Source organism: Lucilia cuprina, chromosome 6, assembly GCF_022045245.1.
Source record: "Lucilia cuprina isolate Lc7/37 chromosome 6, ASM2204524v1, whole genome shotgun sequence".
Taxonomy (NCBI): Eukaryota; Metazoa; Arthropoda; class Insecta; order Diptera; family Calliphoridae; genus Lucilia; species Lucilia cuprina.
In genome coordinates this window covers 62,861,151-62,889,046 of record NC_060954.1, presented here as the reverse complement: position 1 = coordinate 62,889,046, position 27,896 = coordinate 62,861,151, and the positions used below count along the sequence as shown (strand labels likewise).

Here is a 27,896-nt window from a genome sequence, read left to right as displayed (position 1 = left end):
TTAACGTATTTATTTTAATTTTGATAATTAATAAATTATTATAAATCAGATTTAAACAATTATAATTGTGCATAAGAATGTGTACGTTCAGATACATACAACTGTAGCTAAGACATTATATATTTATTCTAATTTCGTTTTAAACTTTTATGTAAATTTTGTTTTTATAGTTAATTTATATTTGTTTACCTTAATGTTTATTAACAATATTTTTTATGTTATAAAATTATAATTTAATTTATATTTTTTCAACGTTGAAAATTATTATTATTTTCCAGGTAAAATAAATATGTGTATGTATACATATTTCATATAAAAAAAATGTTCGTATATATTTAGTTTTTCTAAGAAAATTATTGTCATTTATTTATTATCTGTAATTAATTTTTAGAAGTTGCAAATAAAAATGTGCAATAAACAAATTTATAAAAAAATCAAATAACAATTGTTTCTTTTTTATATTATTCACATTTTTTCATTTTAGTTTAATATTTATATCGATTTTATTTAACACTTTTTTTGTAAAAAAAATAAATGAATTTCTTTTTGTTTCATAATTTTTTTCTTTATAATTCCAAAAAAAAAAACAGCAATAGTTTTCGTAGTTTGTTTGCTTTTTAAAGCGTTTCTGTGCGATATTATTTGTTTTGTAAAAATGTTATACTATTTAATTATATACTAGATAGGTATATGATGAATATTGTATGCAATATAAAATAATTCCTCCGACGCGCCTTGACATTGTACTAGTAATATTTACAATTTTTGTAAGCACGTGTAGTTAATCAACAAAAAGAGCTACGACGTCCACGACAACCGCCTACGCACTGCAACTGATTTTACGTTGTCTTTGCTTTTTACTACAATAATAGTATACATGGTCCTGATAATATACATTGTGTTCATACATTCTATACAAACCAACATACATACTATGTATATTAACATTTCCATATTGTATGTTAGATTGTTTATACATTTTCAGCTGCTATTTGGTACATACATTCCTTTGCACGCTTTATGCTACTTTGGATTGAAAATCTTAAAAAAAATATATTTCTCTATCTCTCATTTCGCTTTTTTACCAGGCAAACAACAGCAACTGGGGTTACCGTTGAATTTTTACAATTCATAGGAAATACATTTTTTACATAAAAGGAAAAGTGAAAACTTGAATATTTTCTACTAAATAATTATGTTTTATAACCCTACCGAACGTATTTGTTATTAGTTTTATCAACAAGGATTGTGAAAAATTAATAAGAAAACTTTACCTATCAGCAACACTGGACAGTTGGAAACATTTTAAGAGAGAACTTATATAGTATATATTTTAATCTCTTTTAGTTTCATTATGTGTTTTTGTTATTTGGAAACATTTATCATCACTAACAGAGTTAGCTATTAATAACAAACCCCCAAGTAACAAGGATAATATGATCTGGACATTAACAAGTAATCTATTCATTAATAGGAACTCATTCAATTATATTTGTAAATCTTTTAACTCAACCACATTTATTTAATGCTAACTTTATTTAATGTAGTACAGTGTAACTTTTACATTCTTTTACTCTTGTTTTTTAAATGCTCTTTAGACCACTTGTTAGAATGTTGCATAAATTGCCAACATACTCTTTTAGATTATATTTTCTACATAACGTGAATTATAGTAAAACTACTATCACACACAGTCGTATTTCACATTTGCTGTAACGGTATTTGACAGGAACTACTAAATGTTGGAATTTCATTGCCTTACATAGTTAGTTCTTTATTATGATATCAAACCTGCCGTTCAAATGTGGAATTAATTGTGTATTTCACTTATCAAGAGAAATATTGAAATTTCTTTCGGAATAAAAAAATGGATTTTTAAAGATGAATTGAAATTCGTTTGTCCAAATGAGTTTTTCTTAAGGTTATGTTTTTATATGCAATTTTAAAAAATCCGACATAAATTTTTTGTAAGTTTACGTAATTGTTCGGAATAATTACGAATTTGAAACCATTTTAATTATTTTCCACTTTTTTAATATTTTTCCGATATTTCTTGCTCAAGTAATAACCACAAATAAAAAATAAAAAAGTCCTGGCATAATATAATTATATTTAAAAAAATTTATTGATACTAACGTTTAACCACTTTCACTGCTAAATAAAAACTATTTCAAGTGTCACTTTATACTCTCGTAAAATCGCTTTTAGCATTTTCAATGATTTAATACTTATTGGAGTTTGTTTCTTTTTTTTAGTGTTTTATTCAACACTCATATGAAAATCCCAACTATACTAATAACAACTACTTACAGTCACTTCAATTTAGATTCAACAGCTTTGTCAACACAAGACAAAAACCCAATAACATACAAAGTACAATGGAAAATCCAAAAATAATCCTTTAATGTATTAGAAGAAATTTAAATGATTAGTAAGTAAAATATTACAAAGGTTCTTTATTCTAACTAAAGGTAAATTAATTGGTAGGGGCAAACACAAACTTACAAATGTGTGTATAAACTTTAAACATATTAGGGATGATTGTCAAAAATTTTTACTAAAGTGTATAGGTAAGGAGGTATTTGCTTTATGATTTAATTTGTTTTACCTACAAAGTTTTTGCAATTTTTTTTTTGTAAAAATCTTAATAAAGCTTTTTTTATAAAATATGAAACTTTTATTTCAATATAAATATAACATTTGTGTTCAATTACTTAAGTCAAAGGTACTTATTGTTGGGTAAACTCAATTAAACAAAACTAAACATTTAATTTTATAACAAAAAATATATTTTATTTTTAAGCAAAAAACAATTAATATTTTAAACATGTCCTGAATGTGTCTAACATTGTTTCCATCAATGCTTTTTTTTTCAAGCTATCTAATAAATTGGCAAATTTTTATCTATTTTATAATGCCAAGAGTATAGACCACCTTTAATATCGTATATTTTACGATTTGGAAATGTTTGTATTAAATGCTGAGCAGCTATTTGTGAATCATTTCCACGCCTACACAACAAAACAATAGGCTGATCTGAGCTTTTTATTGATTCGTCATTAAGTTTTAAATACGAATCATCTAAAAGTGATTTTAAAGGTATATTTTCAGATTTAGCCAAATGGCAAATTTCAAATTCAGCCGGTTGTCTGACGTCAATTAACTTGTGAGGATTATTTTCAATTTTATCACGATATTCTTCGACGGTCAAACGGTTTTCAGGGGATAAAATGTTCAAAGCAACATTTTTATCTGAAGCCCGCATACCACAAAATTGTTCGTAGTCAACAAGATGATTTATTAAAGGCGTTTTTGAGCAAACATCGCAGTCCGTACGCTTGCCCCGAAGTCGTATATTCCGAAACATGCTGCGTGAACCTTCGAAAAGAAGTAAACGGCCTGACAATACTTCACTACTGCTATATCCCAATGCCACCTTTATGGCTTCCAGTGCTTGCAACGAACCAATGATACCGGTTACAGCTCCTAATACACCTCCATCTCCACAATTTGTAACCGTCTCTGGTGGCGGCGGTACTGGGAATAGGCATCTATAACAGGGACCATTATCACCATAATTATATACGGTCAGCTGACCATCCATCTGTAGTGCACTTCCTGAAATCAGTGGTCGATTCAACATTACACAAGCATCATTTAATAAATATCTAGTTGCCACATTGTCCGTACAATCCAATATGATATCGTACTGACGCAGCAGTTCCAAGGCATTTTCACTATTTAGCAATAGACGATGACAGTCAATTTGACAGTGGGGATTTATTTCCAACAAAGCGGCTTTAGCTGAATCTACTTTTGTCATTCCGACTCTTGCTTCTGTATGAAGAGTTTGTCTATGAAAATTGCTCCGTTCTACTTCATCGTAATCGACTAAACCCAAACGGCCGCATCCAGCAGCCAATAGATATTGTGAGGATGGGCAACCTAACCCTCCCAGTCCCACAATTAGAAATGAAGTCTCTTTCAATTTTATTTGGCCTTTTACACCAAAATTAGGTAAAATTAATTGGCGGCTATATCTTTCAATGTCCTCATTGCTTAATCGGCTGCCATACTCTGTCGCTATTGTTGAATTTTTCTGTTTCTGCAATTCAAGGAGTCTCTGTTCCTTTGCTTCGCACTCCTCCTTTAATGCTTGTATTTCTCTGCGTAAGCTTAATACTTCATCTTCAGAAGATTTAATATTGGTCGACATTATTATTAACAATACCTGTTTGGTTTCGTTTTAATTCAATAGTATAAATGTAAACATTAGTGAAGTAAAACTTTTGCATTCGATTTTCAAGTACTCGATTTAAAGAACAATCCCAAACCGAAGACTCTTTATCGTTACCGTTAAGTGTACATATTAATATTTGTAATAAATATTTTTACATGTGTTTGTTTTAAAATGTTTCGCGTTTTCTTCTTGTACGTCTTTAAAGTTTATTATAATTAAAAATTTTATAAATAAGTCAATGTACAAAAAATGGCAAAAAAGTAGTTCGACTACAACACTATTTGAAATACATATGTAGTATTATGTTTAAGGCAAATTCACATAAGGTGGTTGCAGTTCGGCAACAACAATATTTCCAAATATTTTGTTTTTGCTTTTGATACTCACTGATGTCAATAACAATAATTGCGACGAATTCATTTAATGGAAAATTGAAAACCAATTATGACATTATTAAAATAAAATAATGACTGTTTACAAAATGCTTGGTATTTTCCTTGTTTTAACTGAAATTTTTATATATCAAAATTTAAACAATAACAAACTTTGACATCAGAGCAAACCAGTAAAGTGAAGAAAAAAAAAATCAGCGAATTGAACACCCCCAAATCGAATTCAGATTAGCCGGAGTAGAATTTTCAATTTGTTACGATAAAGATGAACCTATTAACATATATTGATATTGTCTTAGTTGCTGAACTGCCACCACCTTATGTTAATTCGCCTTGGGTAGTAGTAGAAGAAATGTTACTGAAGTACGAAAAAGTACAACCTTGTGTTTATAATTTTTTTAATTTTGCAAACTATTTTGAAGAAGAAGAAGATACATACAATTTTGTTGTGTGTATTTGTTTTCTGGCGTGTTCATAGAAAATTTTGTGAAAAAAGAATTGTAATAATAGAAAAATATAATGGAAGATATAAAAACAAGCCTTGATAAAATTTTGGCCAAATTCAATGACAGCGTAACCCATTCTGCTCCGAAGAAACTAAGTTTTGAACATTTAAGCGACTCTTTCAATGACTCGGGTACAAGTAAGTAGTATGATGCTATAATTGCCGGCTTAAAATCTACTTAAAAGTTATTATTTCATGTTTAAGTACCGAAAAAGAGACGGTTTTCTCAAAGTTTCGAGGATAATTCGTCAAATGTGAGCCACAATCAAAGTAACACATCGGTGAATTCAAGTATTACGGTGCCTCCTAGTCCTTGGGAAACTAGACGCATGAAAGCGGATTTAATTGAAGCAAAAACTAGAGTGAGTGACCATCAACAATTATAAAATACTATTTTTATATCTCTATTTTTATAGATTACAAAATTCAAGCAAGAAATCGAACGTTTACATAAATTAAGACAAGAATCTGAAATTTTGTATGAAAATCGAGTTTCGGAATTGAAAAAGCAATGCGATTTCTCTTCTGGAAAAATACAAGATTTAGAGAAACATATGCAAGTTTTAAGGAAACGTGAGTATGCAGCAAAACAGGAAATGCTAAAGGCTCAAAATGAAATCCAACAACAAAAACATGGATACGAAGACATGATTCTTAAATTACAAAGATCTAAGCATGATGTAGAGGAAAATGCACGTCTTATTCAAAATAGTATGGCCAATGAATTAAGCGAATATAAGAGGCATGCAGAAAAAATGGAATTGGTATGTTTTGTATCGGTCTATGTGGAACTACATAGTAAATGTAACTAACTCTTTATACAGGAAATGGAATTAACCTCTGATGAGCTGGAATCAACTAAAAATCAGTTGGAGGATTTTAAAGCTAAAGTTTCCTCTTTTGATGACTTGAAACTGCAACATGAGAAAGTCAGTCAGGATTTAGTATATGCCAATCAACGCATTAAAGAATTGGAATTTGAAATAGCTTCCTACAACGATTGGAAGGAAATCACCAAGGTTATTACATAAGTAAACAAGTGAAACTTTTAATTACATTAACATATTTATTACAGAATTCTCAGGACCGCTTACTAAGCATTCCAGATATGGACAAAGAAATCGAACGTTTACGTTCAAATAATAAGCAGCTGCAAGAGTTGCTAGGAAATAAGTTATTGTTGGAGGAGCAAGTGTACGATTTGCGTTCTCGTTTGGAAAAGGAAGAAGGAGCCCGATCCGAGGCTGTGGAATTGCAAGTGAAATTGAAGCATGCACAAGAAGACCTTAACGAATGGATTAAGGTGGGACAAGACCATTGTCCTCAGAATACATATGTCAATCCCATGGCATTGAGGGCACGTATAGAAGAACTTTTGCAACATGATGTTCTTATGGTTTCTGAAAAGAATTCAAAGGTTTCGGAATCTAAAACCCTTGAGAGCGAATTGTTGGACCTTAAGCAAAAGTGTGAAATGTATGTTAAGAACCTGGAAGAATTGAATGCAGAACTTAAACGCTACAAGGCTTTTAAAGCTCGAGTCCAAAAGAAACTTCTTTTAGTTTCTAAAGAACGAGATTGTTATAAACAATTATTAGAAAATTTTGAAAAAGATCTTACAATCTCCAATCCGTCTGGTGGTGTGGATCTTTCTTCGACAGAAAATCAACTTAAAATGAGGGTTGAAATGCTTGAGAAAACCTTATTGGGTTACAAAGATATGTGCACAAGTTTAGAAAAAGAACTGACCATTGCTAAAGCTTTGCCAAACATGGATCAAGTCATGGAACAAAGTACTAATATGAGTGTTGATTCAACAGTCGGCTATGAACACTACAAAAAAGAACTGGATCAGTTGCGTGCTGAAAATGAACGCTTACGTAGACGGAAAGAAGAGCTAGAACTTGAGTTAGAACACCGTTGTCTCAAAGGTGATTTTAATATGGATAAGTACAAAGTTGTACACTTGAAACTAAATCCTGCTAGCGAAGCATATGAAAATGCTGAAAATGTAATTGAAAAATTACAAGCAGAGGTAAGAAATAACTTCTATTTATATTTCATGCATTTATTTTGATGTTTAAACAATTATTTCCTACATCCTACTGTTGAAAAAAAAGAAACAATTTAATATGTGTAACGATATTATATTTGTATCGTTTAGATTGAACGCTTAAAACGAAAAAATAAAAAACTTGAAGAAGACAATGAAGTAACGCAAGCTCGCTTCAACGAGTCCACTAACATGACTATGAATATTAAAGAGCTCAACCAATTACGCAGTGAACTGGAGTCAATGAATTCCAAGATGAAAAAAATGAAAGAATGCTATAAATCCGCAAGTCTTGAGTTTCGTGAAGTAGTTTACATGCTGTTTGGTTATCGCATAGATCGTGTAGGAGCCAATACAAATTACAAGTAAGACATTGAATTCAATTTACTTTAATTACATCATTTATTCTTCGTATTAGTACTCTTTTAACTAAAAAAAAATAATATGCTTTACAGAATTTCTAGTATGTATGCAGAAAGTCCGGATCATTATTTAAATTTCCGTTTAAATGAGTCTAATGTATTGGATATGCTAGAGACACCATATTCAGCCACATTAAAGCCACTGATAGAAACTCAGTTGGTGGGTAATAAATCGCTGCCGGCATTTTTGAGCGCCCTAACATTGGATTTATTTCAAAAAACTACAATAACATTGGCATAATCTTCCTTTTAAGTTGAAGTTACTTTATACAAATCAACATCAAAATACACACATACTTAATATATATATATTTACAACAACAAATCTGTAGTTTGATTATTTGATTATATAAAATTTTAAATTATCCATCGAAAGATGCATTCCAGAATAAAAGTTCATCAGCTTTCTTTTTTAGTTGTATTTTTACAAAAAGGACTTTATGAAGCCTACAAAATTCAAAACAACAAGAAACATATCAAATCCTTAAAGTTACTTATTCAAGACCATACTAACCGAAATAAAAATAAACAAAAGTTACGCTAATCTAAAACTTATGAAATATGTATATATATACATACATACTTATATGTCGTTATCAAAAATATTCAACGTACATACATATTCGCCATCATTTGACACATTTTCTCCATGCATTTAAATTATTCTATTAAACAAATGCACTCATCACATAAAATAAATTTACTTTTGTACCAGTTAAAAAAATTGTTTTAAGTAGGAACACCAAAAACAATTATGATATTTTTACATCTCAAATACTGACTTACTTTTACATATTTCGTAACTTTAAAGGAATCACTTATTTGTTTCCCGTTTGAAGAATTACGCATTACTTAGTTTTTTGAGACTCTCGTTATTATTTATTAAGAACGCGTCCGCTTTTAATCTCAAGCAATTTAATAATGTTGTTCTTTCAGTATGTTTTATCCAGTTGTTTGTATTCTTTTGGTTGATATTTTATTTAATTTATATTTTATTTTTATTCTTCTCTTTATGTCAATTTCTTATAGCAATCCACAATGTAGTGAATGAATACAATAAAGTAAATTATAGTTTTCTTGTACATTTTTTTGTAAAGATACTGAACTAAACACACACACGCAGCAAAGGCATTAAGATTTTTTAATTAAACTGATAATATTTTGGCTACTTGCTGAGGAGTTTTTGAAAATATAGACTCTGGATGCTCAAAGCCGTTTTCGGGATCATGTATTCTTTCGTAGATTTGTTTATAGATAGCAACAATAACATTAAAAGATCTCTTTTGGACAGCAGTACGGTGAGAGCTGGACATGATTAATTGTATTTGTGGTAGTAATAATACTTCGGGCATTTCCAGAAAGGCATCCATTTTATTCATGAAGATCTTTAAAAGATTAGATTCTATTTTCGATTGATTAGTTTGTAGTATTGTATAAATGGGACCTAATTGAAGATTGGATACTAAGGAGGAGGCCTGCTCCGAGGTTAAAGTATCTATTTGAGCCTCAGATTGAGCTTGCAAACGTTCAACGCGTTCGTCCATGTATTCGTACACTGCCAGGGTACTTTGCATATGATACAAGCAGTTAAGAAGATAAACAGCCATATCTACTGTTGGTAAATGTGAGGCAGACTCCTGGACTGATTGCAACAATGGATCAATTATGCACGATATTATCTTAGTTATATCAGATTGCCGTCCATCAACCATTGTCGCCACAGAAAGTATTTCCTTAAGTAAATTTAACAAACGACCAAGACTTGATGGCGGTACCAGATCCCTTTGTGGAGGTTCTAATCCTGAACCTGACATTGCATTCTTTTGCAATATTTGTCGAACTTGATTCGATAATGAATTGAGATAAATCTCTTCGCTTGATTTTTGCATTTCTGAAAGACATTGCTCCAAACTACCGCCTTGCACAACTTGTTTCATAATTTGTTGGTAGAATCTTAAAAGATTTGAAATAGCAAATAGGACAATGGTGTCTTTTTCAGAGTTCAAAATGGTCTCAACACGTACTTTTAAAGGATGGCAAACACCATCGGCTATGTAAGCCAAAGCATTTTGCATTTGCTCTGAAAGATCTAAAAGAAAAATTTTGTTATATTAATGGATACATTCGAATACCTATTAAAATAACACACCATTTTTATGACACATTTTAAAAAGCAATGCAGAATTTTCTTTTTCTATAGGTATCGCTTGATGCAACCAAGCAAACATGTCTCCAATATAACGTTTAGGATCGTGAGCGTGCATTTCAATTGGCTTAGGATTACCACCGGGACCACCTTCTGTTAAAGCATCAATAAATAATCGAACTAGGACAGCTCTGCGAGCGATAGCGTACTCGTCAATTACGTATCTAAAATTTAACAAAATTGTAATAGAATATGAATATGAAAATGTGATAAACTATACATACTTGAATAACACGGGACGATCTTGTAATCTACCCATAGCTCTAATAACTAGAGGACCAATTTCATTGTTGTCCAAATTTCTGCAGTGATTTTGCGTCCATCTGTACAGTCTTTCCAATGCACCTTCTTGATGTAAAGTCATCTCCTCCATAATATCTTCAGCGGCAGTTTGATAGCCACATTGCATTAAAACTCGACACTCTGCATGTATATTTTGCACGCGGTCCAATACGTCAAAAAATTCTGCAGTTATGGCTGAATCCTTTGAAGTACCATACAATATTTGATGTTCGGGTATACTAAGTTGAAAACGTGCCAAAAAGGCTTCGGCAACTTGTTTATGCACTTGCAAATGTTCTCGCTGTTCTTGCAAGTCATTTGTCTGCTTAATAAGATCATGTGTCAGAGCTTTGGATGATTCCAAGTCATTTTTCATTGCTTGCACCGAGCTGCTTAGAGTGTCCAAGTCATTGCAAACAGCATCAAGACTTAATTTAACTTCCCGAAACGATCTTAAAAAGTTTTCATTAATATTAACGGAACGTTTTTCTATTTGGCTTCTCAAATTGCGTCGGTTTTGCAAAGTATTTTCCACGAAAAAATTTGAGGAATCTTTTAAAGCTTCAAGTGTATCCTAGCATTTTGTAATCAAAACAGAAGTATCTACAATTTGCCCATATTAAATAAATAATTGTCTACCTTTTCAGTGTCCAAGCGAGTTTCCAATATCTTATTTATACGTTTTTGTAAACGGTCTCCTTCATCCTCTTCCATATTCCAAATAGGTGGCATTTTCCACTTATTTTCTTCTATTTAGAAAACACGTCACAAACAAATAGTTTTCGAGGAAAACAAAAACAATAAATATATATTCTGTTTTGTCAACGTTTCGTTTTGTTGTTTTGTTCTTACCAAGGCGAATTCATACAAGGTGGTGGCAGTTCTGCAACAACAACATTTTATATGTATTCTGTTTTTGCATTTGGTTTACGTAAATGTCAAAAACCATATGAATTTCATTTTTTGGAAAATTTTTATATTATATTAATAAATAAAGATATAAAAATTTGCGATAAAAAGATATTCTGAATTGAATAAGGTTTGTTTCAAAAAATTCTATTCCGGTAGATTAATTTTGAGATTGTTAACATATAATAAAAATGATATATGTTTAAAAGATGCTTGCCATTTTTAGATTTTTTACTAGAATAATTCAAAATATAAACGAAGTTTTTCTTAACAGAAATTTTTAAAATATAAAAATGTAAACAATAACAAACTTTGACAGCTACCTAAAGCAGGCGAATTAAGAGAAAAATTATCAGCTGATTGAATATCCCCACCTTGTATGAATTCGCCATGTTTACAACATGTTTACAAATGTCAAGAAAAAAATAAAATAGATGAAAGATTCATTCTAGATTTATTTACAATTTTTAGAATAAAGAATTTTACGTTTGATTATTTACTTACATTTTTATTAAAATATAAAAAATATGAGTAATTCAGCTTTAGCCAGTTTAACTGCTCAATATACGGATTCGGAAAATGAAGAAGATCAGCAAGAATCTCCGGATTCACAAAATTCCCAAGCGTCACAGGTACATATCCATGAATATTTACATATATTCAAGAGAATTTTTTGTTTGTAGCTAAAATCTATGGCTTGCAGGTTATAATTCCACCTCCTAGGCATACCCCACAACAGACGCCCGAAAAACAACAAAAAGATGCTACAGATGTGAAAGAAACCAGACGCAGTAAGAAAAAGAAATCAAAAAAATTTGTCAAACGTTTAGTAAGCTATCAGGATGACACCATCATTTCGGATGAAGGGGAAGGCGAAGAGGAAGAGGATGAAGAAGAGGATGAATACAATGAGGATAACGAAAGAGTGTCATCAGATATGGAGGAAGGAATGGATCAACGAAATAATTCAGAAAGCAAGAAAGTAGCACAAAAACGCCACGAATCGCCAATAGTTGTTGATGATGATTCATTTGATCCTTCACAGAAAGGAAGTACTCGCAATAAAACTGACAAATATGCTAAATACGCAAAATACAATTTTTCATTGCCGCCAGAACCAAAAGGCAAACCACTGCCAGAACTGTCTGAAAAGATTCAACAACTGTATGAGAAAATGGAAACCAACAATATGGACATGAATCGTATTATCCAGCAACGTAAAGAGTTTCGCAATCCTAGTATTTACGAAAAACTCATACAGTTCTGCGATATAAATGAATTTGGCACAAACTATCCTCCCGAAATATATGACCCCCTACAGTGGGGACCGGAGAGTTTCTATGAAGAATTAGCTCGTGTACAAAAAATTGAAATGGTTAAAAGGCAAAAGGAGAAAAAAGATAACGATAAGATTGAGCAGGTTTCGGCTCTGGCCCGCAAAGTTGAGGAAGAGGCAAAAAAGAGGTAAATTTGTTAGTTAATTAATTAAGAATGAAAATGTAATAAAATGTTTACTATATTTTAAAAGGAAATCCAAATGGGATCAACCTGCAACATCTATCAAACCTGTAGTACCTCCCACACTAACAACAACTGTTACAGGAACAAAAGGAACTGTCATTTCAGCGTTTGGGTCATTACCTAAAAAACCGGCAGCATAGTTTATTTAAGTATTAAATCTAAGGCGATATATATTATCATTTAAATTTTAATTAAATAAAAAGCAAAAAATAATTATTTCTATTTTGTATTAATTTTACTTCATTAAAAGAAGTTCCTTAGTTCAGTTAGTAGGTGAGCGATAAAAAGTTAAATTGTTTGTTTTGCTCTAAATCGAATTTGTTACAAGGTAACGATAGTGGTAACATTAACTTAAAGCTGTGGGAAGAATAGAAATCTTAGATTTAACGGTACATATTTTTATCATCTACATATATTAAATTTTTTACATATATATTTGTATTGTTTCCGTAACGAATGTAAATGAATTGTATTAACCTTATTATTTGTTAGGATTTATAAATTATAAATACATCACATCCAAAATATTGATTCTAAAAATGTAAAATATAGAAAAGTGTATACGATATTTAATTTTAAAAATTATTATCATTCTCTTAAATGAACAGGTAATTTTCCAAATTCATGTAGATTAATTATTCGATTATTTTTTAGTAGCAATTTTAATCAACAAAAATACGATTATTCAAATGATTGTATTCGAACAATTCGCTATAAATCTGATAATGTTTGTTTGACTTTTAACAATAATTATAAAAATCTTTATTATTAAAAGTTTATTTTTTCAAATATTCGGATCGATTACGGAATTTATTTTTTCCATTATTCGATAGTTTTATTATTCGAAAGTATAAAACCCTACTAAGTAAATAGTACTTTATACATTTTGTATGCAACCGTGAAAAATATTTTATATCGTTAATCTGGCAACATTCCGCAATTCCACAGTTTTCTTCGTTCTTAATTTTTTGCTGATGTGTTTCTGTTTCATTTTATTTTCTCATTTTTTAATTTTTTCATCAACGAAATATAATTGTATAAAGTTCTTGTCTGTAGGAAATAACCAAAAAAGTACTATAGATTTATTTTAAATATAAAATCGTTACGTGAAATTATAAGAACTTTGTATTTGTAATTCAAATGATGAAAGGTGAAATTAAAAATTGCAAAGAAAAAGGGCGATCGCAAGCGATATTAAGTCGTTTATAAATTAATTTTCAACAAAAAAAAACTATGCAGTTAATTATTAATTAAGTGTGTGTGATAGTTAAAAGAGTGAAATATACATATATTTCCTAATTTTTATGGAACTATATTTTTCTTTCAATGATAATGGTATACATCCATGTATAAAAAAAGAAAAGAAAATGAGATGTTTGGTCGGTCGTTTTGTATTGTATTTAGTTTGTGTGAGTGTGTATCAAAATGTGTGTGTGTATTTTATACGTAAATAGAGAATATGCAAAAAAGCAACAATTGATGGATGAAAATAAAAAAGGAAATACGAAAACAAAAGAACGTCGTATAAAATATAAAAATTAAAGTCAAATAATCATAATAACAATTCACAACAGAAGAAAATACTAAATTTAAATATGTGTTAGAAAAAATTATTCATAAACATAAACATTAAAGTATAAATATTTGCATATTAATTCGTTGTAATAATAATTAACATTATAAAGTGTTTATCAAAAATAAAAAAGAATCGTAGATTTAGTTATCTTTTAGTTAACTTTTTTTTACATCAGTGAAATGCATCTTTAGAGTGTTTAGTATAATTCCTATCTACTAGCTAGTATAGGAATTTAATATAAAACTAAATTGCTAATTTTTTTTGAAACTAATTTAAGGATTATCATATCTACGTACATACGTACGTATATTTTTTACATATTTTAATGTAATTAGCCACGTCAAATTTAATTTTTTTATCTTAATTTTGTCGCTGAGTAGAACTGCATAGATTTACACACAAACGATGTACATTCATACATAAATGTATTTATTCAATCAACCCATCTTTCTTTCTGTTTTTCACCCCATTAAATTTAAAAGCGATGACATATTTGTCCGTCATCTTGGGTCCATATTTAATGTCGCGTTTATAAATGAAAATATCCAAAATAAATATGATTATTTATACAAAGTATTTATAAAATTAAATAAATACAATACATATACATATATCTGAAATATTTCAATATAAATTTTATAATTTAGGAGATAAATGAATTACCGTGCTAAAACATTACTTTTTCAATTCAAATGAATTTCATCAATTAGTTTGATCTTGAATAAAGGTGAATTGCAAATTTGTGAGAAAGTCGTAATTGAAATAATTAAAGAAAAAAAACTACTAAAAGTGAACTAACAACGAACGCTATTATAAGGAATTTTTACATCAAACCAATCATCCAATTTTCATTATGGCTGATTCGTACTACCAGGTAAGTTTTTCTTTATTTTTTAATAAAAGCATTGTTTTCATTACATAATGAATTAATTTACATTAGGGCCATACCATTATTGTAAAAAAGAATTATCGTAGAATTATCTTTTAATATTTAAAATTTTCTAAAAGACGTAATACACGGTTGTTAGATCTTACAACGTTGTCAGTAAAATGTCTAACAATCGTCTGAACTTACAATTTTTCTTTTACAACGTTGTCAGACTGACAATATTTGTAAATTTGTAAAGTTGGCAGTGTTATTAGACATATTGTGAACAATTTATTGCCAACGCTGTAAGATCTAACAACCGTGTATACATAGCATAAGTTCAAAAAGTTATAGAAACATTTTGGATTAATCCTTCGAGTCAAGTCCAAGTCAACAAAATCGAACTTTTTGCGTGCCTTTTAAATAAAAATAATTAATACCTAGGTATTTCCATTTGCTGAGTTCAAAAATTGTTATTAAAATTTTCGCTTAGCTATAGTTTTTGAGATATTGCCATTTTTGTACAGACAATGTTTATGCCATTTTTTTACTTTATTTTGCAGAACTAAATTCCAAAGTTTTTGTAACAAGATTAAAATCTACACAAAATCATATTTTTAAAGATTTTAACATGATGATAGTTAGCAGTAAACAAGATTGCCTTGCAAAGAATTTAAAAATTTAGCCTTTCTTTGCTTTATCCTTAAAACAATACTTTGGACTAAATTTGTTAGGGTTTTTCCATAAAGTACTATCAACACGAACCAATAATATTATTTTTCGGTTAAAAAGCAGTAAAATATTTCGGTTTGAATTCAACTATTGTTTGTTATCTTTACATATCCATGAATTCAAAATATTATACAATTCACAATCAGTGCCGTAACGTTGTATGTCGTAAGTTTTCACTATTCGTTTGTTTTTGTGTTAAAAAATTTTTTATGCGAAATATGTGATGATACAACAATATGATACCGATAGTGAATTGAATATATATGCAATATCGTTTCTTTTAAAAAATATATTTTTTGATGTTTGTAAGTGCTTGTCATAATGTTTGTGAGGATCTTATTGCTTTCAAAGTTTCATATTTGTGTATAGATGATGTATGAAGAACAAATTTTGTTGTTTCACTAAATTTTTAACTAATTTCCAATTGTAATGTTAAAATGTTAGTATTGTTATGTATTTAATACTATGTTGCAATAAATAAATCAAACTTGTTTACATTAAATTAAAGTTATTAGGATAAACGGGAAAAAGTTGATACAACTTCCAGGACATCCAAGGTATCCTGTCATCATAACTATACTCCAATTAGAAATAATTTTATGTTGATTACCATGTTGTTGAATAACTCCATGAATATTGGTCAGATTCTGAGAAATTTAATAAAAATAAATAACGTTTTTACAAAAACCACATTATCTTTGAAACTAGAACTAACGGGAAATTTCATATTGGAACAACTTCTTTTGAAGTGTCGATACTTGCTCTAGGGAACGGATGGAAAGTATAGATCATATCGTTTATCGTTTGACACTAGCCTTTCTAGTAGATGGCTTTTCTTCGAATACCATGATTATTTCAGAAACACTCAAATAGCATAAAACATTTAAAGCGTCTTTCCTCGAAATACTGCTCTTGCAATTTTTGTTTGAAATCGTGAAGTTTGGGACCAATTTTCAGAAAGATTTGTTTCAATTCGTGATATTTTGAAATCATTCAATATTTACAACAACAGCTTTAAGCTATTAAATTACATTTAAATTACTGTACGTTCAAATGGTTCAGGTTTTTGATTGAAAAGAGATTTTTCTAGTATTTTTTTGTGACATTTTATTAGAGCTCCATAGGAGCCTAGCAAAAAAAAGAACTTCTAAAGAAGAGTTTTTGGATGGCAAAGATTTTTGTAAATCTTTGATAACCATGCTATAATATATGAAAAACTTTTTTGAATAAACATGACCCTCGTATAACTAAGAATATACATACATATGTTTGAATGTTTATATATATTCGCTAGTTTTTCCCCATTTCTTCTGTCAATAAACAAAAGTTGATCAGCTATATAAAAATGTATTTTACATAGTATACAATTAGCGAACGTTTGTGTGAACTGTATCGAAAATTTTCTTTTTAATAAATATTTTTTTGCATTAATCTAATTTAGTTTATCTGTTTTTCTTTTGGATTATTGTCAATATCTACTATGCATATCATATACATACATATGTATGTATGTACGTATTTATGTATATTTTTAATTTCCTTAAATTCTGCATTGTGATATCGTTTTATAAAGAAAGCGTATAACATTAATTTTTTTATTTAATTTATAAAAGAGAAATTACTACTGTGAGAAATTACTTTTTTTATTTACACTGTCTCTTAATTTTTGTATTTAAATAAATTAAATATTTAATTAATAAAATACTGCACAAAGTAATTTTATATGAACAATAAATTCAAGAAAATATTTTTTGAAAGTAGTATTTTATAATTGAAACATTATTTTAAGTTAATATAAAGATTTGTAAAAGTGGCTTAATGCATTCTAAAGTGAGTGTTATTGATCTTAATTTCTTTTGTTTGGGTTCAGACCATTACCTGTGGTTTTTCTCTTTAATATTCTATGTAGTCCATTTAATGAAATAAAATCCTTTCAATTTAATTATTATGTAATAAAATTTATTTAAAATTGAGAAATTAGTAAAACAATTATGGCATATTTACTAATTTTTTCAAACCAATTTAACTTCATATTGATAATGTTAGCAAAAATGTATTAATTTTAAAATTAGTATTTTACTTTTACATATTTACATTTTCAAAACAATATATTCAAAAAGTGACAACTCAACTTTTTTTCTAATTCCATTTTTTTTTTGATGTAAATAAATAATTGGAATAAATTTAAAACAAAAAAAGTAAATTTTGAACTTTTCAAAAATTTTACAATTTTCTTAAAACTAGACTATTTTGAGTAGTTACATTTTTTGTGTTAATTGGTTTTCTTTTCTCTTATTCTCCGTAAATAATCCGCTTAAACCTCCTATCGTCAACCTAATGACCAAAAAACATACACAGAAAATTGGAAAACATTGAAAAATAAACAAACAAATACAAGTAAAAGAATTTCAGGAAGCCATATATTTAAAAAAAGGGAAATTACAAAAAAAAACTAAACTAAAACAAATTCAGCCCATAAAATTTATAGTTTAAAATAAAAGCATACACGTTATAGGCCGGTCTTATTTTGCATGACTCTGACGATAGTCTCCTTACCTACCCCATACATTGGGGTATGACAATGGGTGCTCATTCTCGTTAACTGAAACTAATGAAAACTATTTTTTTATTAAAATATAGATTTTTGTGTCCAGCTTTGTCTGACCTTAGAATGGCCGTTATATGACGGTCTTATTTTGCATGAATCAGATGATCAATCTTACGATGCTTTACTTACTTATCTACCATAGAGATATAGATGTCAATTCGGTTAGTTTTTATATAAAAATGTATAACAATGGGACACATTCTCGACCCTAATGAGTCTGGTTGACGAAAACTGCTTCACACGTCAACTAATCATAGATATTTTAATTTCAACAAAAAAAGGATCACCCTAATAAATTCCTATACCGATATGTTAAATTGTAAATATATATAGTTTTGTAGATTACTAACATTTGCAATTATTATTACAAACAAACATATTTATAAATTAATTTACCTTAAGATGGTCTTAACTCAAAACCATTCAAAATTGAAAATAGACTTTTACATAAATCAAGGATTTTGAAAATTGAAGTGCTAAGAGTGTAGAATAGATTCTTAAAGTACTTTTTATCAGACTTTGGACTTGTCTAAGGAATTTGGTGTATTAATTAGTCTAGAGAATAGTTTATGAATTTTCCTACTATTATCTAGTCTTTAGAGTCGAGTCTATAGAATATTCTATTACTTAGTTTATAGGCTACTCTATGAATTTTCCTTAGGACTTATCTATAACATTCTAATCTATAGACTAGTCCACTCTATGGACTAATAAGGTGATCAAATGGACTTATTTATTGAATTAAAGGCTAATACCAACCCAGTTGGAAATTTCCTTAAGACGTCTTTTGGATATACTTCATGACATGTCAGATTACCTTCCCATACAAAAACTTTCCTAAATACAGAATCGTACTTGATAACTTTCTTCTATATTTAACCAAATGTCAGCAGTTATTTTTAGCGACTTGTCAATAGTTAGGACAATTATGTGATATGTTAAGTGAAGAATTTTACAATACTCTTACGTGATTGGTCATATATGATGCTAAAATCCAAAAAAATGTACTCTATACTTTTAGTAAATATAAAAGAGTATAAAAAATAGAAAGCTTTACTAAGAATATCAGAACAATTTATACATATTTATAACACAAAATTATATTTTTATTAAATTTTTGATAGCTAGTAAAATGTTGTGGAACTATATATTTGGTAGGTAAATCTCAAATCTGTCTGTCATGTCATTCAGACGTCCTATGCAAATTGCCAGTACTAGTCAGCAACAGAAAATGTACTGACATATCATGGAAACATCAACTGTAAAATATCATCACCTGATAACTTGTACTTAAGGATTCACTTGTGACATTGTCCTTAAGACAAAATTTCCAACTGGGAAATTACTAGTTTTGTTTAAAATTTGAAAATAATTGATTTGGTACAAATTTAATCAAAAAAAATAGAATTGTTAATGTTGTTTTGTACAATTTGAGAATTCTATTTGCCCATTCTGTTATAAACTGTTCGAACGGGACGATAACATTATGGTAAAAATGTTTAAACCCATCGATATGTTTGTTATGACACTCTTAAAGTAAATGCACACTATCTTCTTCATTATCTGTATCTTTGTGCTTTTAAGTTTAACGTGCTGCTTCTTCTGTGCTGCTTACATTGTGCCAGGTTTAAACTAAAGACAAAAAACAAGGGAAAGAAAAAAATTAAAATTAAAAAAAAAAACAAACGTCCGCATTATTTATTTCTCAAGTCTCTTATTTTAATGCATTTCCTTTTTGTTCTTCTTTGATTTCTTTATATCATTTCTTTCTTCATACACCCAAACCGAATGGGTTTTTATTTTGTATTTTTTTTTCAGCTTAATGTTGTTGACTTAAGTTTAGTTTAGTTGTATATAAACTTTGCATGAAGCCGGTCGTGTTATTTTCGAAGCTTTTGTATGTATCTGTTCCATATGTTGAGTGTTTAAAAAAAGAAAGAAAAAAAAACTAAAATAAAACTTAAAATATCTTTATATATGTATGTATGTTTGTGTATAGATATTTAGATACATACATAGATACACGACAAACAAACATGTGCATAAATTTTAGAGTTCGTAAAGTGTTTCTTTGCTGTCGTCGTGAAAGTTGTCGCATTGAACGTATTGAACTCAACGTATACTTGTTTTATTTTCTCTTTTTCGTTCATCGGCAATGACGGACGATTAAGTATTTGATAGAGGTTGTGATACATCCAACCATACATAAATACATATTTATAACAAAAAATTCATACATAAATATCATGTACGTGTATATACATATTTCTTTCTCTTCTGATCTAGTGCATGTTGTTTTTTTTTTTTTTTTGTAATATATTTTCCTTAAAAGCGCGTAAATAAACTTCTATTAGAATATTAACAACAAGTTATCCATTTCAAACAAATTAAGAGCTGCAATTTGTAACTAAAGTGTTTTAAATCTAACAATGCAAAATATTTCAATTCAAATAGTTCAACATTATTCTAAAGTTATTTTAAGAAACTATTTTTGTTGTTGTTTTCTTATAAAACTTAATTAATTTTTAAAAATCCAAAAAAAAAAAAATTTAACATATTTCTACCTAAAATGAAAGTGTATTTAATAGTTATTTTTGTTATTCTTTTTTGAAACATTTTTCTTAAAATGTTCGTTTTTATTTTGTATTTATTCAATATAAAAAAGTGAAATTTAAAAGTGTCTTACTTTTACTTGTCTGTCTTGACGGAGTCTTGAATATCCACAAATTAGAAAATTAAATATTCTAAAAGCACACCAAGTCCATAACTTTAAAAATAATAAATAATGCCATAAAAGAATGTGTTTAAACATTTTAATACTTTCTTTGCATATTTTAACAATGTTTATTGTTTGTGTTTGTTATGGTTTTGTGTTAATTTGTAAATGTTTTTCCCCAAAAAAGCATTAATGATTTCATATATTTTTGTTTTTAAATAAATTCTAAATATGTACTTGTGTTATTAATTTAGAACATTGATTTATAATAATAAAATTCCAAATAAGTGCTTCAAAATATTATCAATGTTATTATGCAAATAAGAAAACTTAAATTTTTAAGAATTTATAAAAAAACAATCTATACACAGTGTACTTTACAATAAAAATAAGAAATCCTTTACAATTTTTCATATTTTTATTTTACGAGAAAACGCACTTCCATTTCTCTAGTCGGCAAACGGTGGCTTAGAAATCGATTTTATCGACCAAAAGAAAAATGTTTTGTTTATAATTTCAATCTCATAGCAAAAACATTAATACTTATGTAGCTAAGTTTCTAGTGGAACCAGTTCTGGAAATGATAAAGTTGGAACACATTCTCAAAATTATCGTGAACAAAGCAAAATTAGAGATTTCATGCACTTAATTTATATGGAAGGTATTATGTTCCCATGTACAACATTCTAATATTTTAGTTTCTATATTTTCCCATATGTAACAAGTAAGATTCTATAGTCGGGCCTGGCTGACCATATGATACCCTACTCCAGTGAATAGTAAGAAAACATGTGGATTATTTTTAATAATAATGCCTTTAAATTATTTTTTGCTCTAATTCCTAATTGTGTTTATTGATTTTTAATTAATTTTCTGAAGGCAACTTTGTATGGGGGCTAGAGTCAAATGAAGCTCGATCATTACGAAAATCACCAGTAACTTTCAGACTTGCCAAAACTAAGTTGTGCTAATTTTGGTAGAATTACTAAAACATTTAACATAATTATGGACTCAATAGCCCTATTTAGAGGGTGTGGCTGTATCAGAGCTAGGTGAAATAATAAACCGATTTTAATCATTTTCAATAGATATTGTCCCTGTGTCAAAATAAACGTTTGTGTCAAGTTTCATGATTATTTTGAAAATTACTATATCAATCCAAAAAATGATTATGATTTCAATGCGTTACTTTTTGTTTCAACTATAAAACCCTAGTGCTAGTTCTATAGTTGAAACAAAAAGTCGACTTTTCAATTTTTTCATTTAGTTAATCGATTCTTAGACTTTTTTATTTAATGAAAAGGCGACTTTTAGACTTTTCGACTATAAATATTTTATAAATAGTCGACTTTTCGACTTTTTTCGACGTTTCGACTTTTTTGACTTTTTACGACTTTTCGACTTTTTCCGACAATTTTCTACTTCTTTTGACTATTTTCTGACTTTTTATCGAGTTTTTCCGACTATTTTAGAGTTTTTGACTTTTTTCCACTTTTATAAATTTTTCGACTATATTTGACTTGCTTGTACAATTTTCGAGTTTTCGACTTTTTACGACTTTTTTACTTTTTTTTCGACTTTTTTCAACTTATCGACTTTTCGACTTCTATTAACAAAATCGACTTTTCGACTTTTTTCACAGACGATAGTCGAGTTATCGACTTTTTTTGAACAAAAAAGTCGACTTCGGCTTTTCGACTTTTTTCGACAAAAAGCCGATTGTTCGATTATTCGAAAGTCGATATATAGAACGCTAATCAGCACAAGCCCAATATACCCTTCCCTACTAAAGTGATGTAGGTTATGAAAATTTAACACGTACAATATCCCTACTGCTAGTCCGAATATTTTTAACGCCGATACAAATTATGTGACAATTTTTCTAATATTAGCTAAACAATTAAGTTCTATTAGATCCGTTATCACAGCATCATTCCATGCCTCCTTCTCCTTCTATCACCTCCTATATGAATATATTTACTATAGTCAGAAAAGTATTTTCACTAAATTTCATTGAATTCGGACAGAGCTTCAGATGAAATATTTATATTATAACTGATTCGCAAATTATCCATGCGTTGAATTAGCAAATTTTGAATTAATTCTTTTCTCACAAAAATGAATTAATTTAAATTTGAATTGAAAATAAATTTAGTAAAAATTAATTACAATTCGCTTGCAACTTAAATGAATACAATTTTTTAAGAAAATAAAAATTGTTTATAAAAATTTTGTTTGTACAAAATTAAGTTTGCCTCAGTGTAAATAGGTAGGTAGTACCAGCTTACACCATATGAATATAGTTATTAAAACAGAAAATTAATTTTCAAAGATGCAACTAAATAAATTTTACAAAGCAGATACATTTGTACAAGTTTTCTCACAATTCATTGGTGCAATTCAAAATTACCTCATGTGGTACCAACAACATGACAATGTATTTGTAAATCATGGATTTAATCGATGTAGATTGCTTTAAATTCATTACAATTATATTTTAGTAAACATTAATTAAAACAAAGTTTGAGTGAAATAATTATAATTGGTCTTCTTTTCTATTATTAAAACTATTTATAATTTGGTAAATAATATGATTATATACATATAAATTCAAATTTTAATTTTATTTAAACATTTTCGCTCCGCAATGGTGTCAATATTCCTTGAATTTATTTATTTATAGTAAAAAATGCAATTATTAAGAGAATCTTAGAGAATACATTTTTTGTGTAATCTTTTGCATATTATCTTCGTTTCCTCGTTTTATATAGATTATATAGCATGTACCGATAATCGTAACAAAAAATAGGTTATACAAATAGTATTCTTTATTAACAAGTTGATTTTTTTTTATTTTTTTTTTTTTTAATGAATACACAAATTGATTCCCAAGTAATGAATTATTTCTTCTTCTTCTTTTGTTACAGGTTTGTTTTGTTTACTTACTCTTAAAAAAATGACAGGTATTAAAAAAGTTTTAATTGTACTGGTGAAAAAAGAATGTTGAAGTAAGTCACCATCATGACATCGCTGACAATGAATATGGTGTTTTTAAAGGATCTAAAAACACGCATTAGTGGGTATATACATGTATGTCAAAATTTATCATTACATATTTTTTGGTGGAATTTTAACTTTGTTATGGTTAAAGGTCTTTGAATTTTAAATACATACATGATGAAGTTTTTTATAGTTAAAAATAGGAGGAAGGAATTGATGTTATGTAGATACCATATAAAACTTGTTTAATATAAATAAATTGACATTAAGTTATTAATACATACATACATAAATAGTATTCTATCTTTAAACATCATAACTTTAAAAATCTTTAAACATTTAAATTTTTTATGCATATTGCGAATGTTATTCAAAGTTTACCAACAACTGAGCAGACAACTTAATATAAAAACAATCCGCACAAGATAATTTTCACTAAACAGTGATAAGAAGAAGATTATAGACTAAACTATAGACAAGACTACACAGTGGACTAAACTATAGACTAGACTATAGACAAGACTATAGACTAGACTATAGACAAGACTATAGACTAGACTATAGACTAGACTATAGACAAGACTATAGACTAGACTATAGTCTAGACTATAGACTAGACTATAGACTAAACTATAGACTAGACTATATATAAGACTATAGACTAGACTACAGACTAGACTATAGACTAGACTACAGACTAGACTATAGACTAGACTACAGATTAGACTATAGACTAGACTATAGACTAGACTATAGACTAGACTATAGACTAGACTATAGACTAGACTATAGACTAGACTATAGACTAGACTATAGACTAGACTATAGACTAGACTATAGACTAGACTATAGACTAGACTATAGACTAGACTATAGACGTGACTATAGACTAGTCTATAGACTAAACTATAGAATAGACTATAGACTAGACTATAGACTAGACTATATATTAATACATACATAAATAGTATTCTATCTTTAAACATCATAACTTTAAAAATCTTTAAACATTTAATTTTTTTATGTCTTAACCATACATTTTGCATATTGCGAATGTTATTCAAAGTTTACCAATAACTGAGCAGACAACTTAATATAAAAACAATCCGCACAAGATAATTTTCACTAAACAGTGATAAGAAGATTATAGACTAAACTATAGACAAGACTACACAGTGGACTAAACTGTAGACTAGACTATAGACTAGACTATAGACTAGACTACAGACTAGACTATAGACTACACTATAGATAAGACTTTAGACCAGAATATAGATGAGACTACATTTCATCGCCATTTCATAAACGTCATTTATGTCTAATTTGCAACACTGTTTCTGAGGGACATTCTTTTAAGAGATTAACATAGCCAATATTTACATATATACAATAAAGTACCAAATAGCAAGAGTATCATCAGTATCATCACCGAAAAGAACGACAGCTTGTATTCGTATCTCTAAAAATGTTCTTTTTCTCTGTTGAAACACACACATATACTCACAGAAATACGAACCACAATGATAAAAAATAAAACATTTAAGTTAATAAAACCATTGGGAGAGAATAAAATATTGTTGGCCGTATTGTCGCTTAACGTTCGTTATTACTGTTACAGTTGGAAAAGAGTGGAGTAGCAGTGAAAAGCTTATCGTATTAAAATTTTCACTGTTTTTTTTATTTTCTTTCTATTTGTTTTTGCCTCTTTTATCTTCTTGTATTCGTGAGCTTTTCGATTATTATGACGGTCGTTCCGTCTATAAGGTATTAATTTTTCTTCAGTGTTGTGACTCAGTCAGTGATTATTAAAAATTTGAAACGTTTAAGTCATGTGGCGCTAATTTTACAACCATACATTCCGTTATTTTCTTCATTTTCTCCGTGAACGCGTTAGTGGTAAAAAGAAAACAAAACAAAAATAACAAAAGAAATAAATAATAATTATAATTATAATCTAATTAAAAAATTTTTAAATGCATTCTTAGTAACAACAACAAAAGTGCATAGTACAACAAGGCTAAAAATAAATTAAAGCAATTTGTGTAAAATATACACATGCACAGTTAGATAGATGTTTATGCATGTGGTACATAAATAGGTGTCTAGTCCTAAAATAATTTAAAATACAAAATTAACAAAGTAAGCAAATGGGCTAAAAGGAAACTTGATGGATGATGGCTGCAAGTGTTTAGTGATTAGAATGTTTTCTAAATTATAAAAATATATATTAAATTCATCGAACTCAATAAAAGAAAAATAGTAATTTTAATTACTCATACTTAAGTTTGTATGTTTTTGCTACCGCAAACTACAAACATACATACATACATATATACATACGTACACAATTACTTACATTCCCTTAAAGAGAATATTTACAACAACTGTTTGTACATAAGCAAATATTTACTATTTAACGTACGTATGTATGCATGTACATGTGTATGTATAAGTATAATGGGTGTTTGTATTTGTATGTTATTTTTTATTTACATACACACATCCAAGCATACATTGTGATAACATTCAATATCGAATTCTATACATTCATTCTTTAATTTTAATATGAATGAATGAATTGAATTGATGTTAAACGACAAGTGTTTGTTGTAGTCTTCCTTTTTAACTTTTTTACATACACAAAAATATTCATTTCCTTTTTTTTGCCTCTTTTATTTAATCGATTTTTTACTACATACATATTTATTTTTATCCTTTTTTATAGGGATCATTTAATAACAGTATTAAAATTTATCGATTGTGTTATAATTATTAGAATACTCTATTGAAATATATTTATGAATTTCATAGACGGCTATAGTGTACGTGCAGACATACATACACATGTATGTACATATGTTTTGTGTTTGATTGTAACTATCTTGTTTGGTGGGTGGTAACAAACATGTTCTTTTATAAATTTTAGTTACAATTTATTTCGGAATATTTACTTTATTTTAATCCTTTCGGTATGGCTATTCTATTACAAAATTATTTGTAATTTATGTTCTTTCTTGTTTTATGTTTACTTTCTTATCGAATTAATAAAAAAATTCAAATGAAATCGTAACTATATCTACTATTATTATAAACAGCTAATAATAGTATAGGTTTTAACACCTGCTTATACTTGAACCTCCATTGGCTTAAACTACCAAACAAAATTAACTAACTGAATGCTCAAAACCATAGCTGTAAAATAATGATTAATAGTCGTAATCATTTTTAATTAGATTATTTTTATTAAATATAAAAATTAATGATTAATTAACGATTATTTTAAATTTTTTGAATTAATTATTGATTACAATTAAAAATAATCTAAAAATAATCAGGGATTAATTGGAATTAATGAAAATAATAAAAAAAATCAAAATTAATCAAAAATTAGTTGATTAGTTTTAAGTATTAATTTTGATTATTTTCCTTATATTTAGTACAATTTCCTCCCAAGAAAAACTCTAAGAAAACTTTAATTATTTTTCCGGCAATCCGCTAAAAATTACGGATTTTTTGACACCCATTTCGAAAAGATTGCAGTAATTTTTTCTAATATCTTGTACTGAGATCAAGATTTTCAATCGAAATAAACTCGATAAATATATTGTTAGGTTATGAACCAAGTTTACCGTATATTAAAAAGCAAGTCCTTTATAAAAATAATAATTTTTGTACTTTTCATAGTAAATTTTCTTCCTAAAGAGAGATGAAGCAACTTGTTAGGGATAGTAGTTTCAATTATAAATCGATCCCCAAAATAACTTTGTAAAACTTATTTATGACATATTTCTTATTTTTGCGACATTTTTAAGTGAGTAATATGCTTTTAAATAATTTTAAAAAGGGAATTGAATATAAACGTATCC

At 28.2% G+C, this 27,896-nt stretch overlaps 5 protein-coding genes and 1 long non-coding RNA gene across 9 annotated transcripts in view; 4 read left to right on the top strand and 2 right to left on the bottom strand.

Moving 5' to 3' along the window:
• Positions 1–2,766: 2,766 nt before the first annotated feature.
• On the bottom strand, positions 2,767–4,431 carry LOC111675918 (adenylyltransferase and sulfurtransferase MOCS3). Its single transcript, XM_023436786.2, has one exon. It carries the CDS (start codon positions 4,214–4,216, stop codon positions 2,882–2,884), a length of 1,335 nt encoding a protein of 444 aa, XP_023292554.2. The 5' UTR covers positions 4,217–4,431; the 3' UTR covers positions 2,767–2,881.
• A 632-nt stretch (positions 4,432–5,063) lies between these two features.
• On the top strand, positions 5,064–7,937 carry LOC111675908 (mitotic spindle assembly checkpoint protein MAD1). Its single transcript, XM_023436773.2, has 7 exons — positions 5,064–5,275; positions 5,342–5,499; positions 5,554–5,901; positions 5,962–6,156; positions 6,213–7,172; positions 7,302–7,555; positions 7,646–7,937. Exons 1-7 carry the CDS (start codon positions 5,152–5,154, stop codon positions 7,851–7,853), a joined length of 2,247 nt encoding a protein of 748 aa, XP_023292541.2. The 5' UTR covers positions 5,064–5,151; the 3' UTR covers positions 7,854–7,937.
• A 634-nt stretch (positions 7,938–8,571) lies between these two features.
• On the bottom strand, positions 8,572–10,922 carry LOC111675910 (conserved oligomeric Golgi complex subunit 6). The gene is made up of 4 exons (XM_023436774.2): positions 10,740–10,922; positions 10,043–10,674; positions 9,762–9,982; positions 8,572–9,701 (listed from the first exon to the last, which is right to left on the bottom strand). Exons 1-4 carry the CDS (start codon positions 10,830–10,832, stop codon positions 8,758–8,760), a joined length of 1,890 nt encoding a protein of 629 aa, XP_023292542.1. The 5' UTR covers positions 10,833–10,922; the 3' UTR covers positions 8,572–8,757.
• A 508-nt stretch (positions 10,923–11,430) lies between these two features.
• Positions 11,431–12,759, top strand: LOC111675922 (SAP30-binding protein). The gene is made up of 3 exons (XM_023436790.2): positions 11,431–11,641; positions 11,713–12,473; positions 12,538–12,759. The coding sequence occupies exons 1-3, from the start codon at positions 11,537–11,539 to the stop codon at positions 12,668–12,670; spliced, it is 999 nt and encodes a 332-aa protein (XP_023292558.1). The 5' UTR covers positions 11,431–11,536; the 3' UTR covers positions 12,671–12,759.
• A 1,088-nt stretch (positions 12,760–13,847) lies between these two features.
• LOC111675923 (serine/threonine-protein kinase N) overlaps positions 13,848–27,896 on the top strand; it is a 36,270-nt gene continuing 22,221 nt past the window's right edge. The window contains exons 1-2 of one of the 4 annotated variants that reach the window (XM_046953665.1): positions 13,848–13,865; positions 14,754–14,980. In XM_046953665.1, the coding sequence (XP_046809621.1) occupies positions 14,960–14,980 (21 nt within the window). In that variant the 5' untranslated portion in view covers positions 13,848–13,865; positions 14,754–14,959. Of the gene's footprint in view, positions 13,866–14,753; positions 14,981–20,178; positions 20,563–23,957; positions 24,121–27,896 lie in introns of those variants that run through there. The other 3 variants (XM_046953663.1, XM_046953664.1, XM_046953660.1) reach the window with 3 other exon arrangements.
• LOC124420533 lies at positions 21,375–22,205 on the top strand. Its single transcript, XR_006941251.1, has 3 exons — positions 21,375–21,691; positions 21,760–21,809; positions 21,910–22,205. It is a non-coding gene; the product is annotated as an uncharacterized LOC124420533 (long non-coding RNA).

What these genes read in the sequence shown, in the direction of transcription:
- LOC111675918 (XM_023436786.2), bottom strand. Translation starts at nt 4,216, where the DNA reads ATGTCGACCAATATTAAATCTTCTGAAGATGAAGTATTAAGCTTACGC.
- LOC111675908 (XM_023436773.2), top strand. Translation starts at nt 5,152, where the DNA reads ATGGAAGATATAAAAACAAGCCTTGATAAAATTTTGGCCAAATTCAAT. An exon ending in TAATTGAAGCAAAAACTAGA is followed by an intron (nt 5,500 to 5,553) that starts GTGAGTGACCAT and finishes CTATTTTTATAG; the next exon opens with ATTACAAAATTCAAGCAAGA. An exon ending in GGAGCCAATACAAATTACAA is followed by an intron (nt 7,556 to 7,645) that starts GTAAGACATTGA and finishes TATGCTTTACAG; the next exon opens with AATTTCTAGTATGTATGCAG.
- LOC111675910 (XM_023436774.2), bottom strand. Translation starts at nt 10,832, where the DNA reads ATGCCACCTATTTGGAATATGGAAGAGGATGAAGGAGACCGTTTACAA. An exon ending in GATCGTCCCGTGTTATTCAA is followed by an intron (nt 9,983 to 10,042) that starts GTATGTATAGTT and finishes GTTAAATTTTAG; the next exon opens with ATACGTAATTGACGAGTACG. An exon ending in TAAAATGTGTCATAAAAATG is followed by an intron (nt 9,702 to 9,761) that starts GTGTGTTATTTT and finishes TTTTTCTTTTAG; the next exon opens with ATCTTTCAGAGCAAATGCAA.
- LOC111675922 (XM_023436790.2), top strand. Translation starts at nt 11,537, where the DNA reads ATGAGTAATTCAGCTTTAGCCAGTTTAACTGCTCAATATACGGATTCG. An exon ending in AAAATTCCCAAGCGTCACAG is followed by an intron (nt 11,642 to 11,712) that starts GTACATATCCAT and finishes TATGGCTTGCAG; the next exon opens with GTTATAATTCCACCTCCTAG. An exon ending in GAGGAAGAGGCAAAAAAGAG is followed by an intron (nt 12,474 to 12,537) that starts GTAAATTTGTTA and finishes ATATTTTAAAAG; the next exon opens with GAAATCCAAATGGGATCAAC.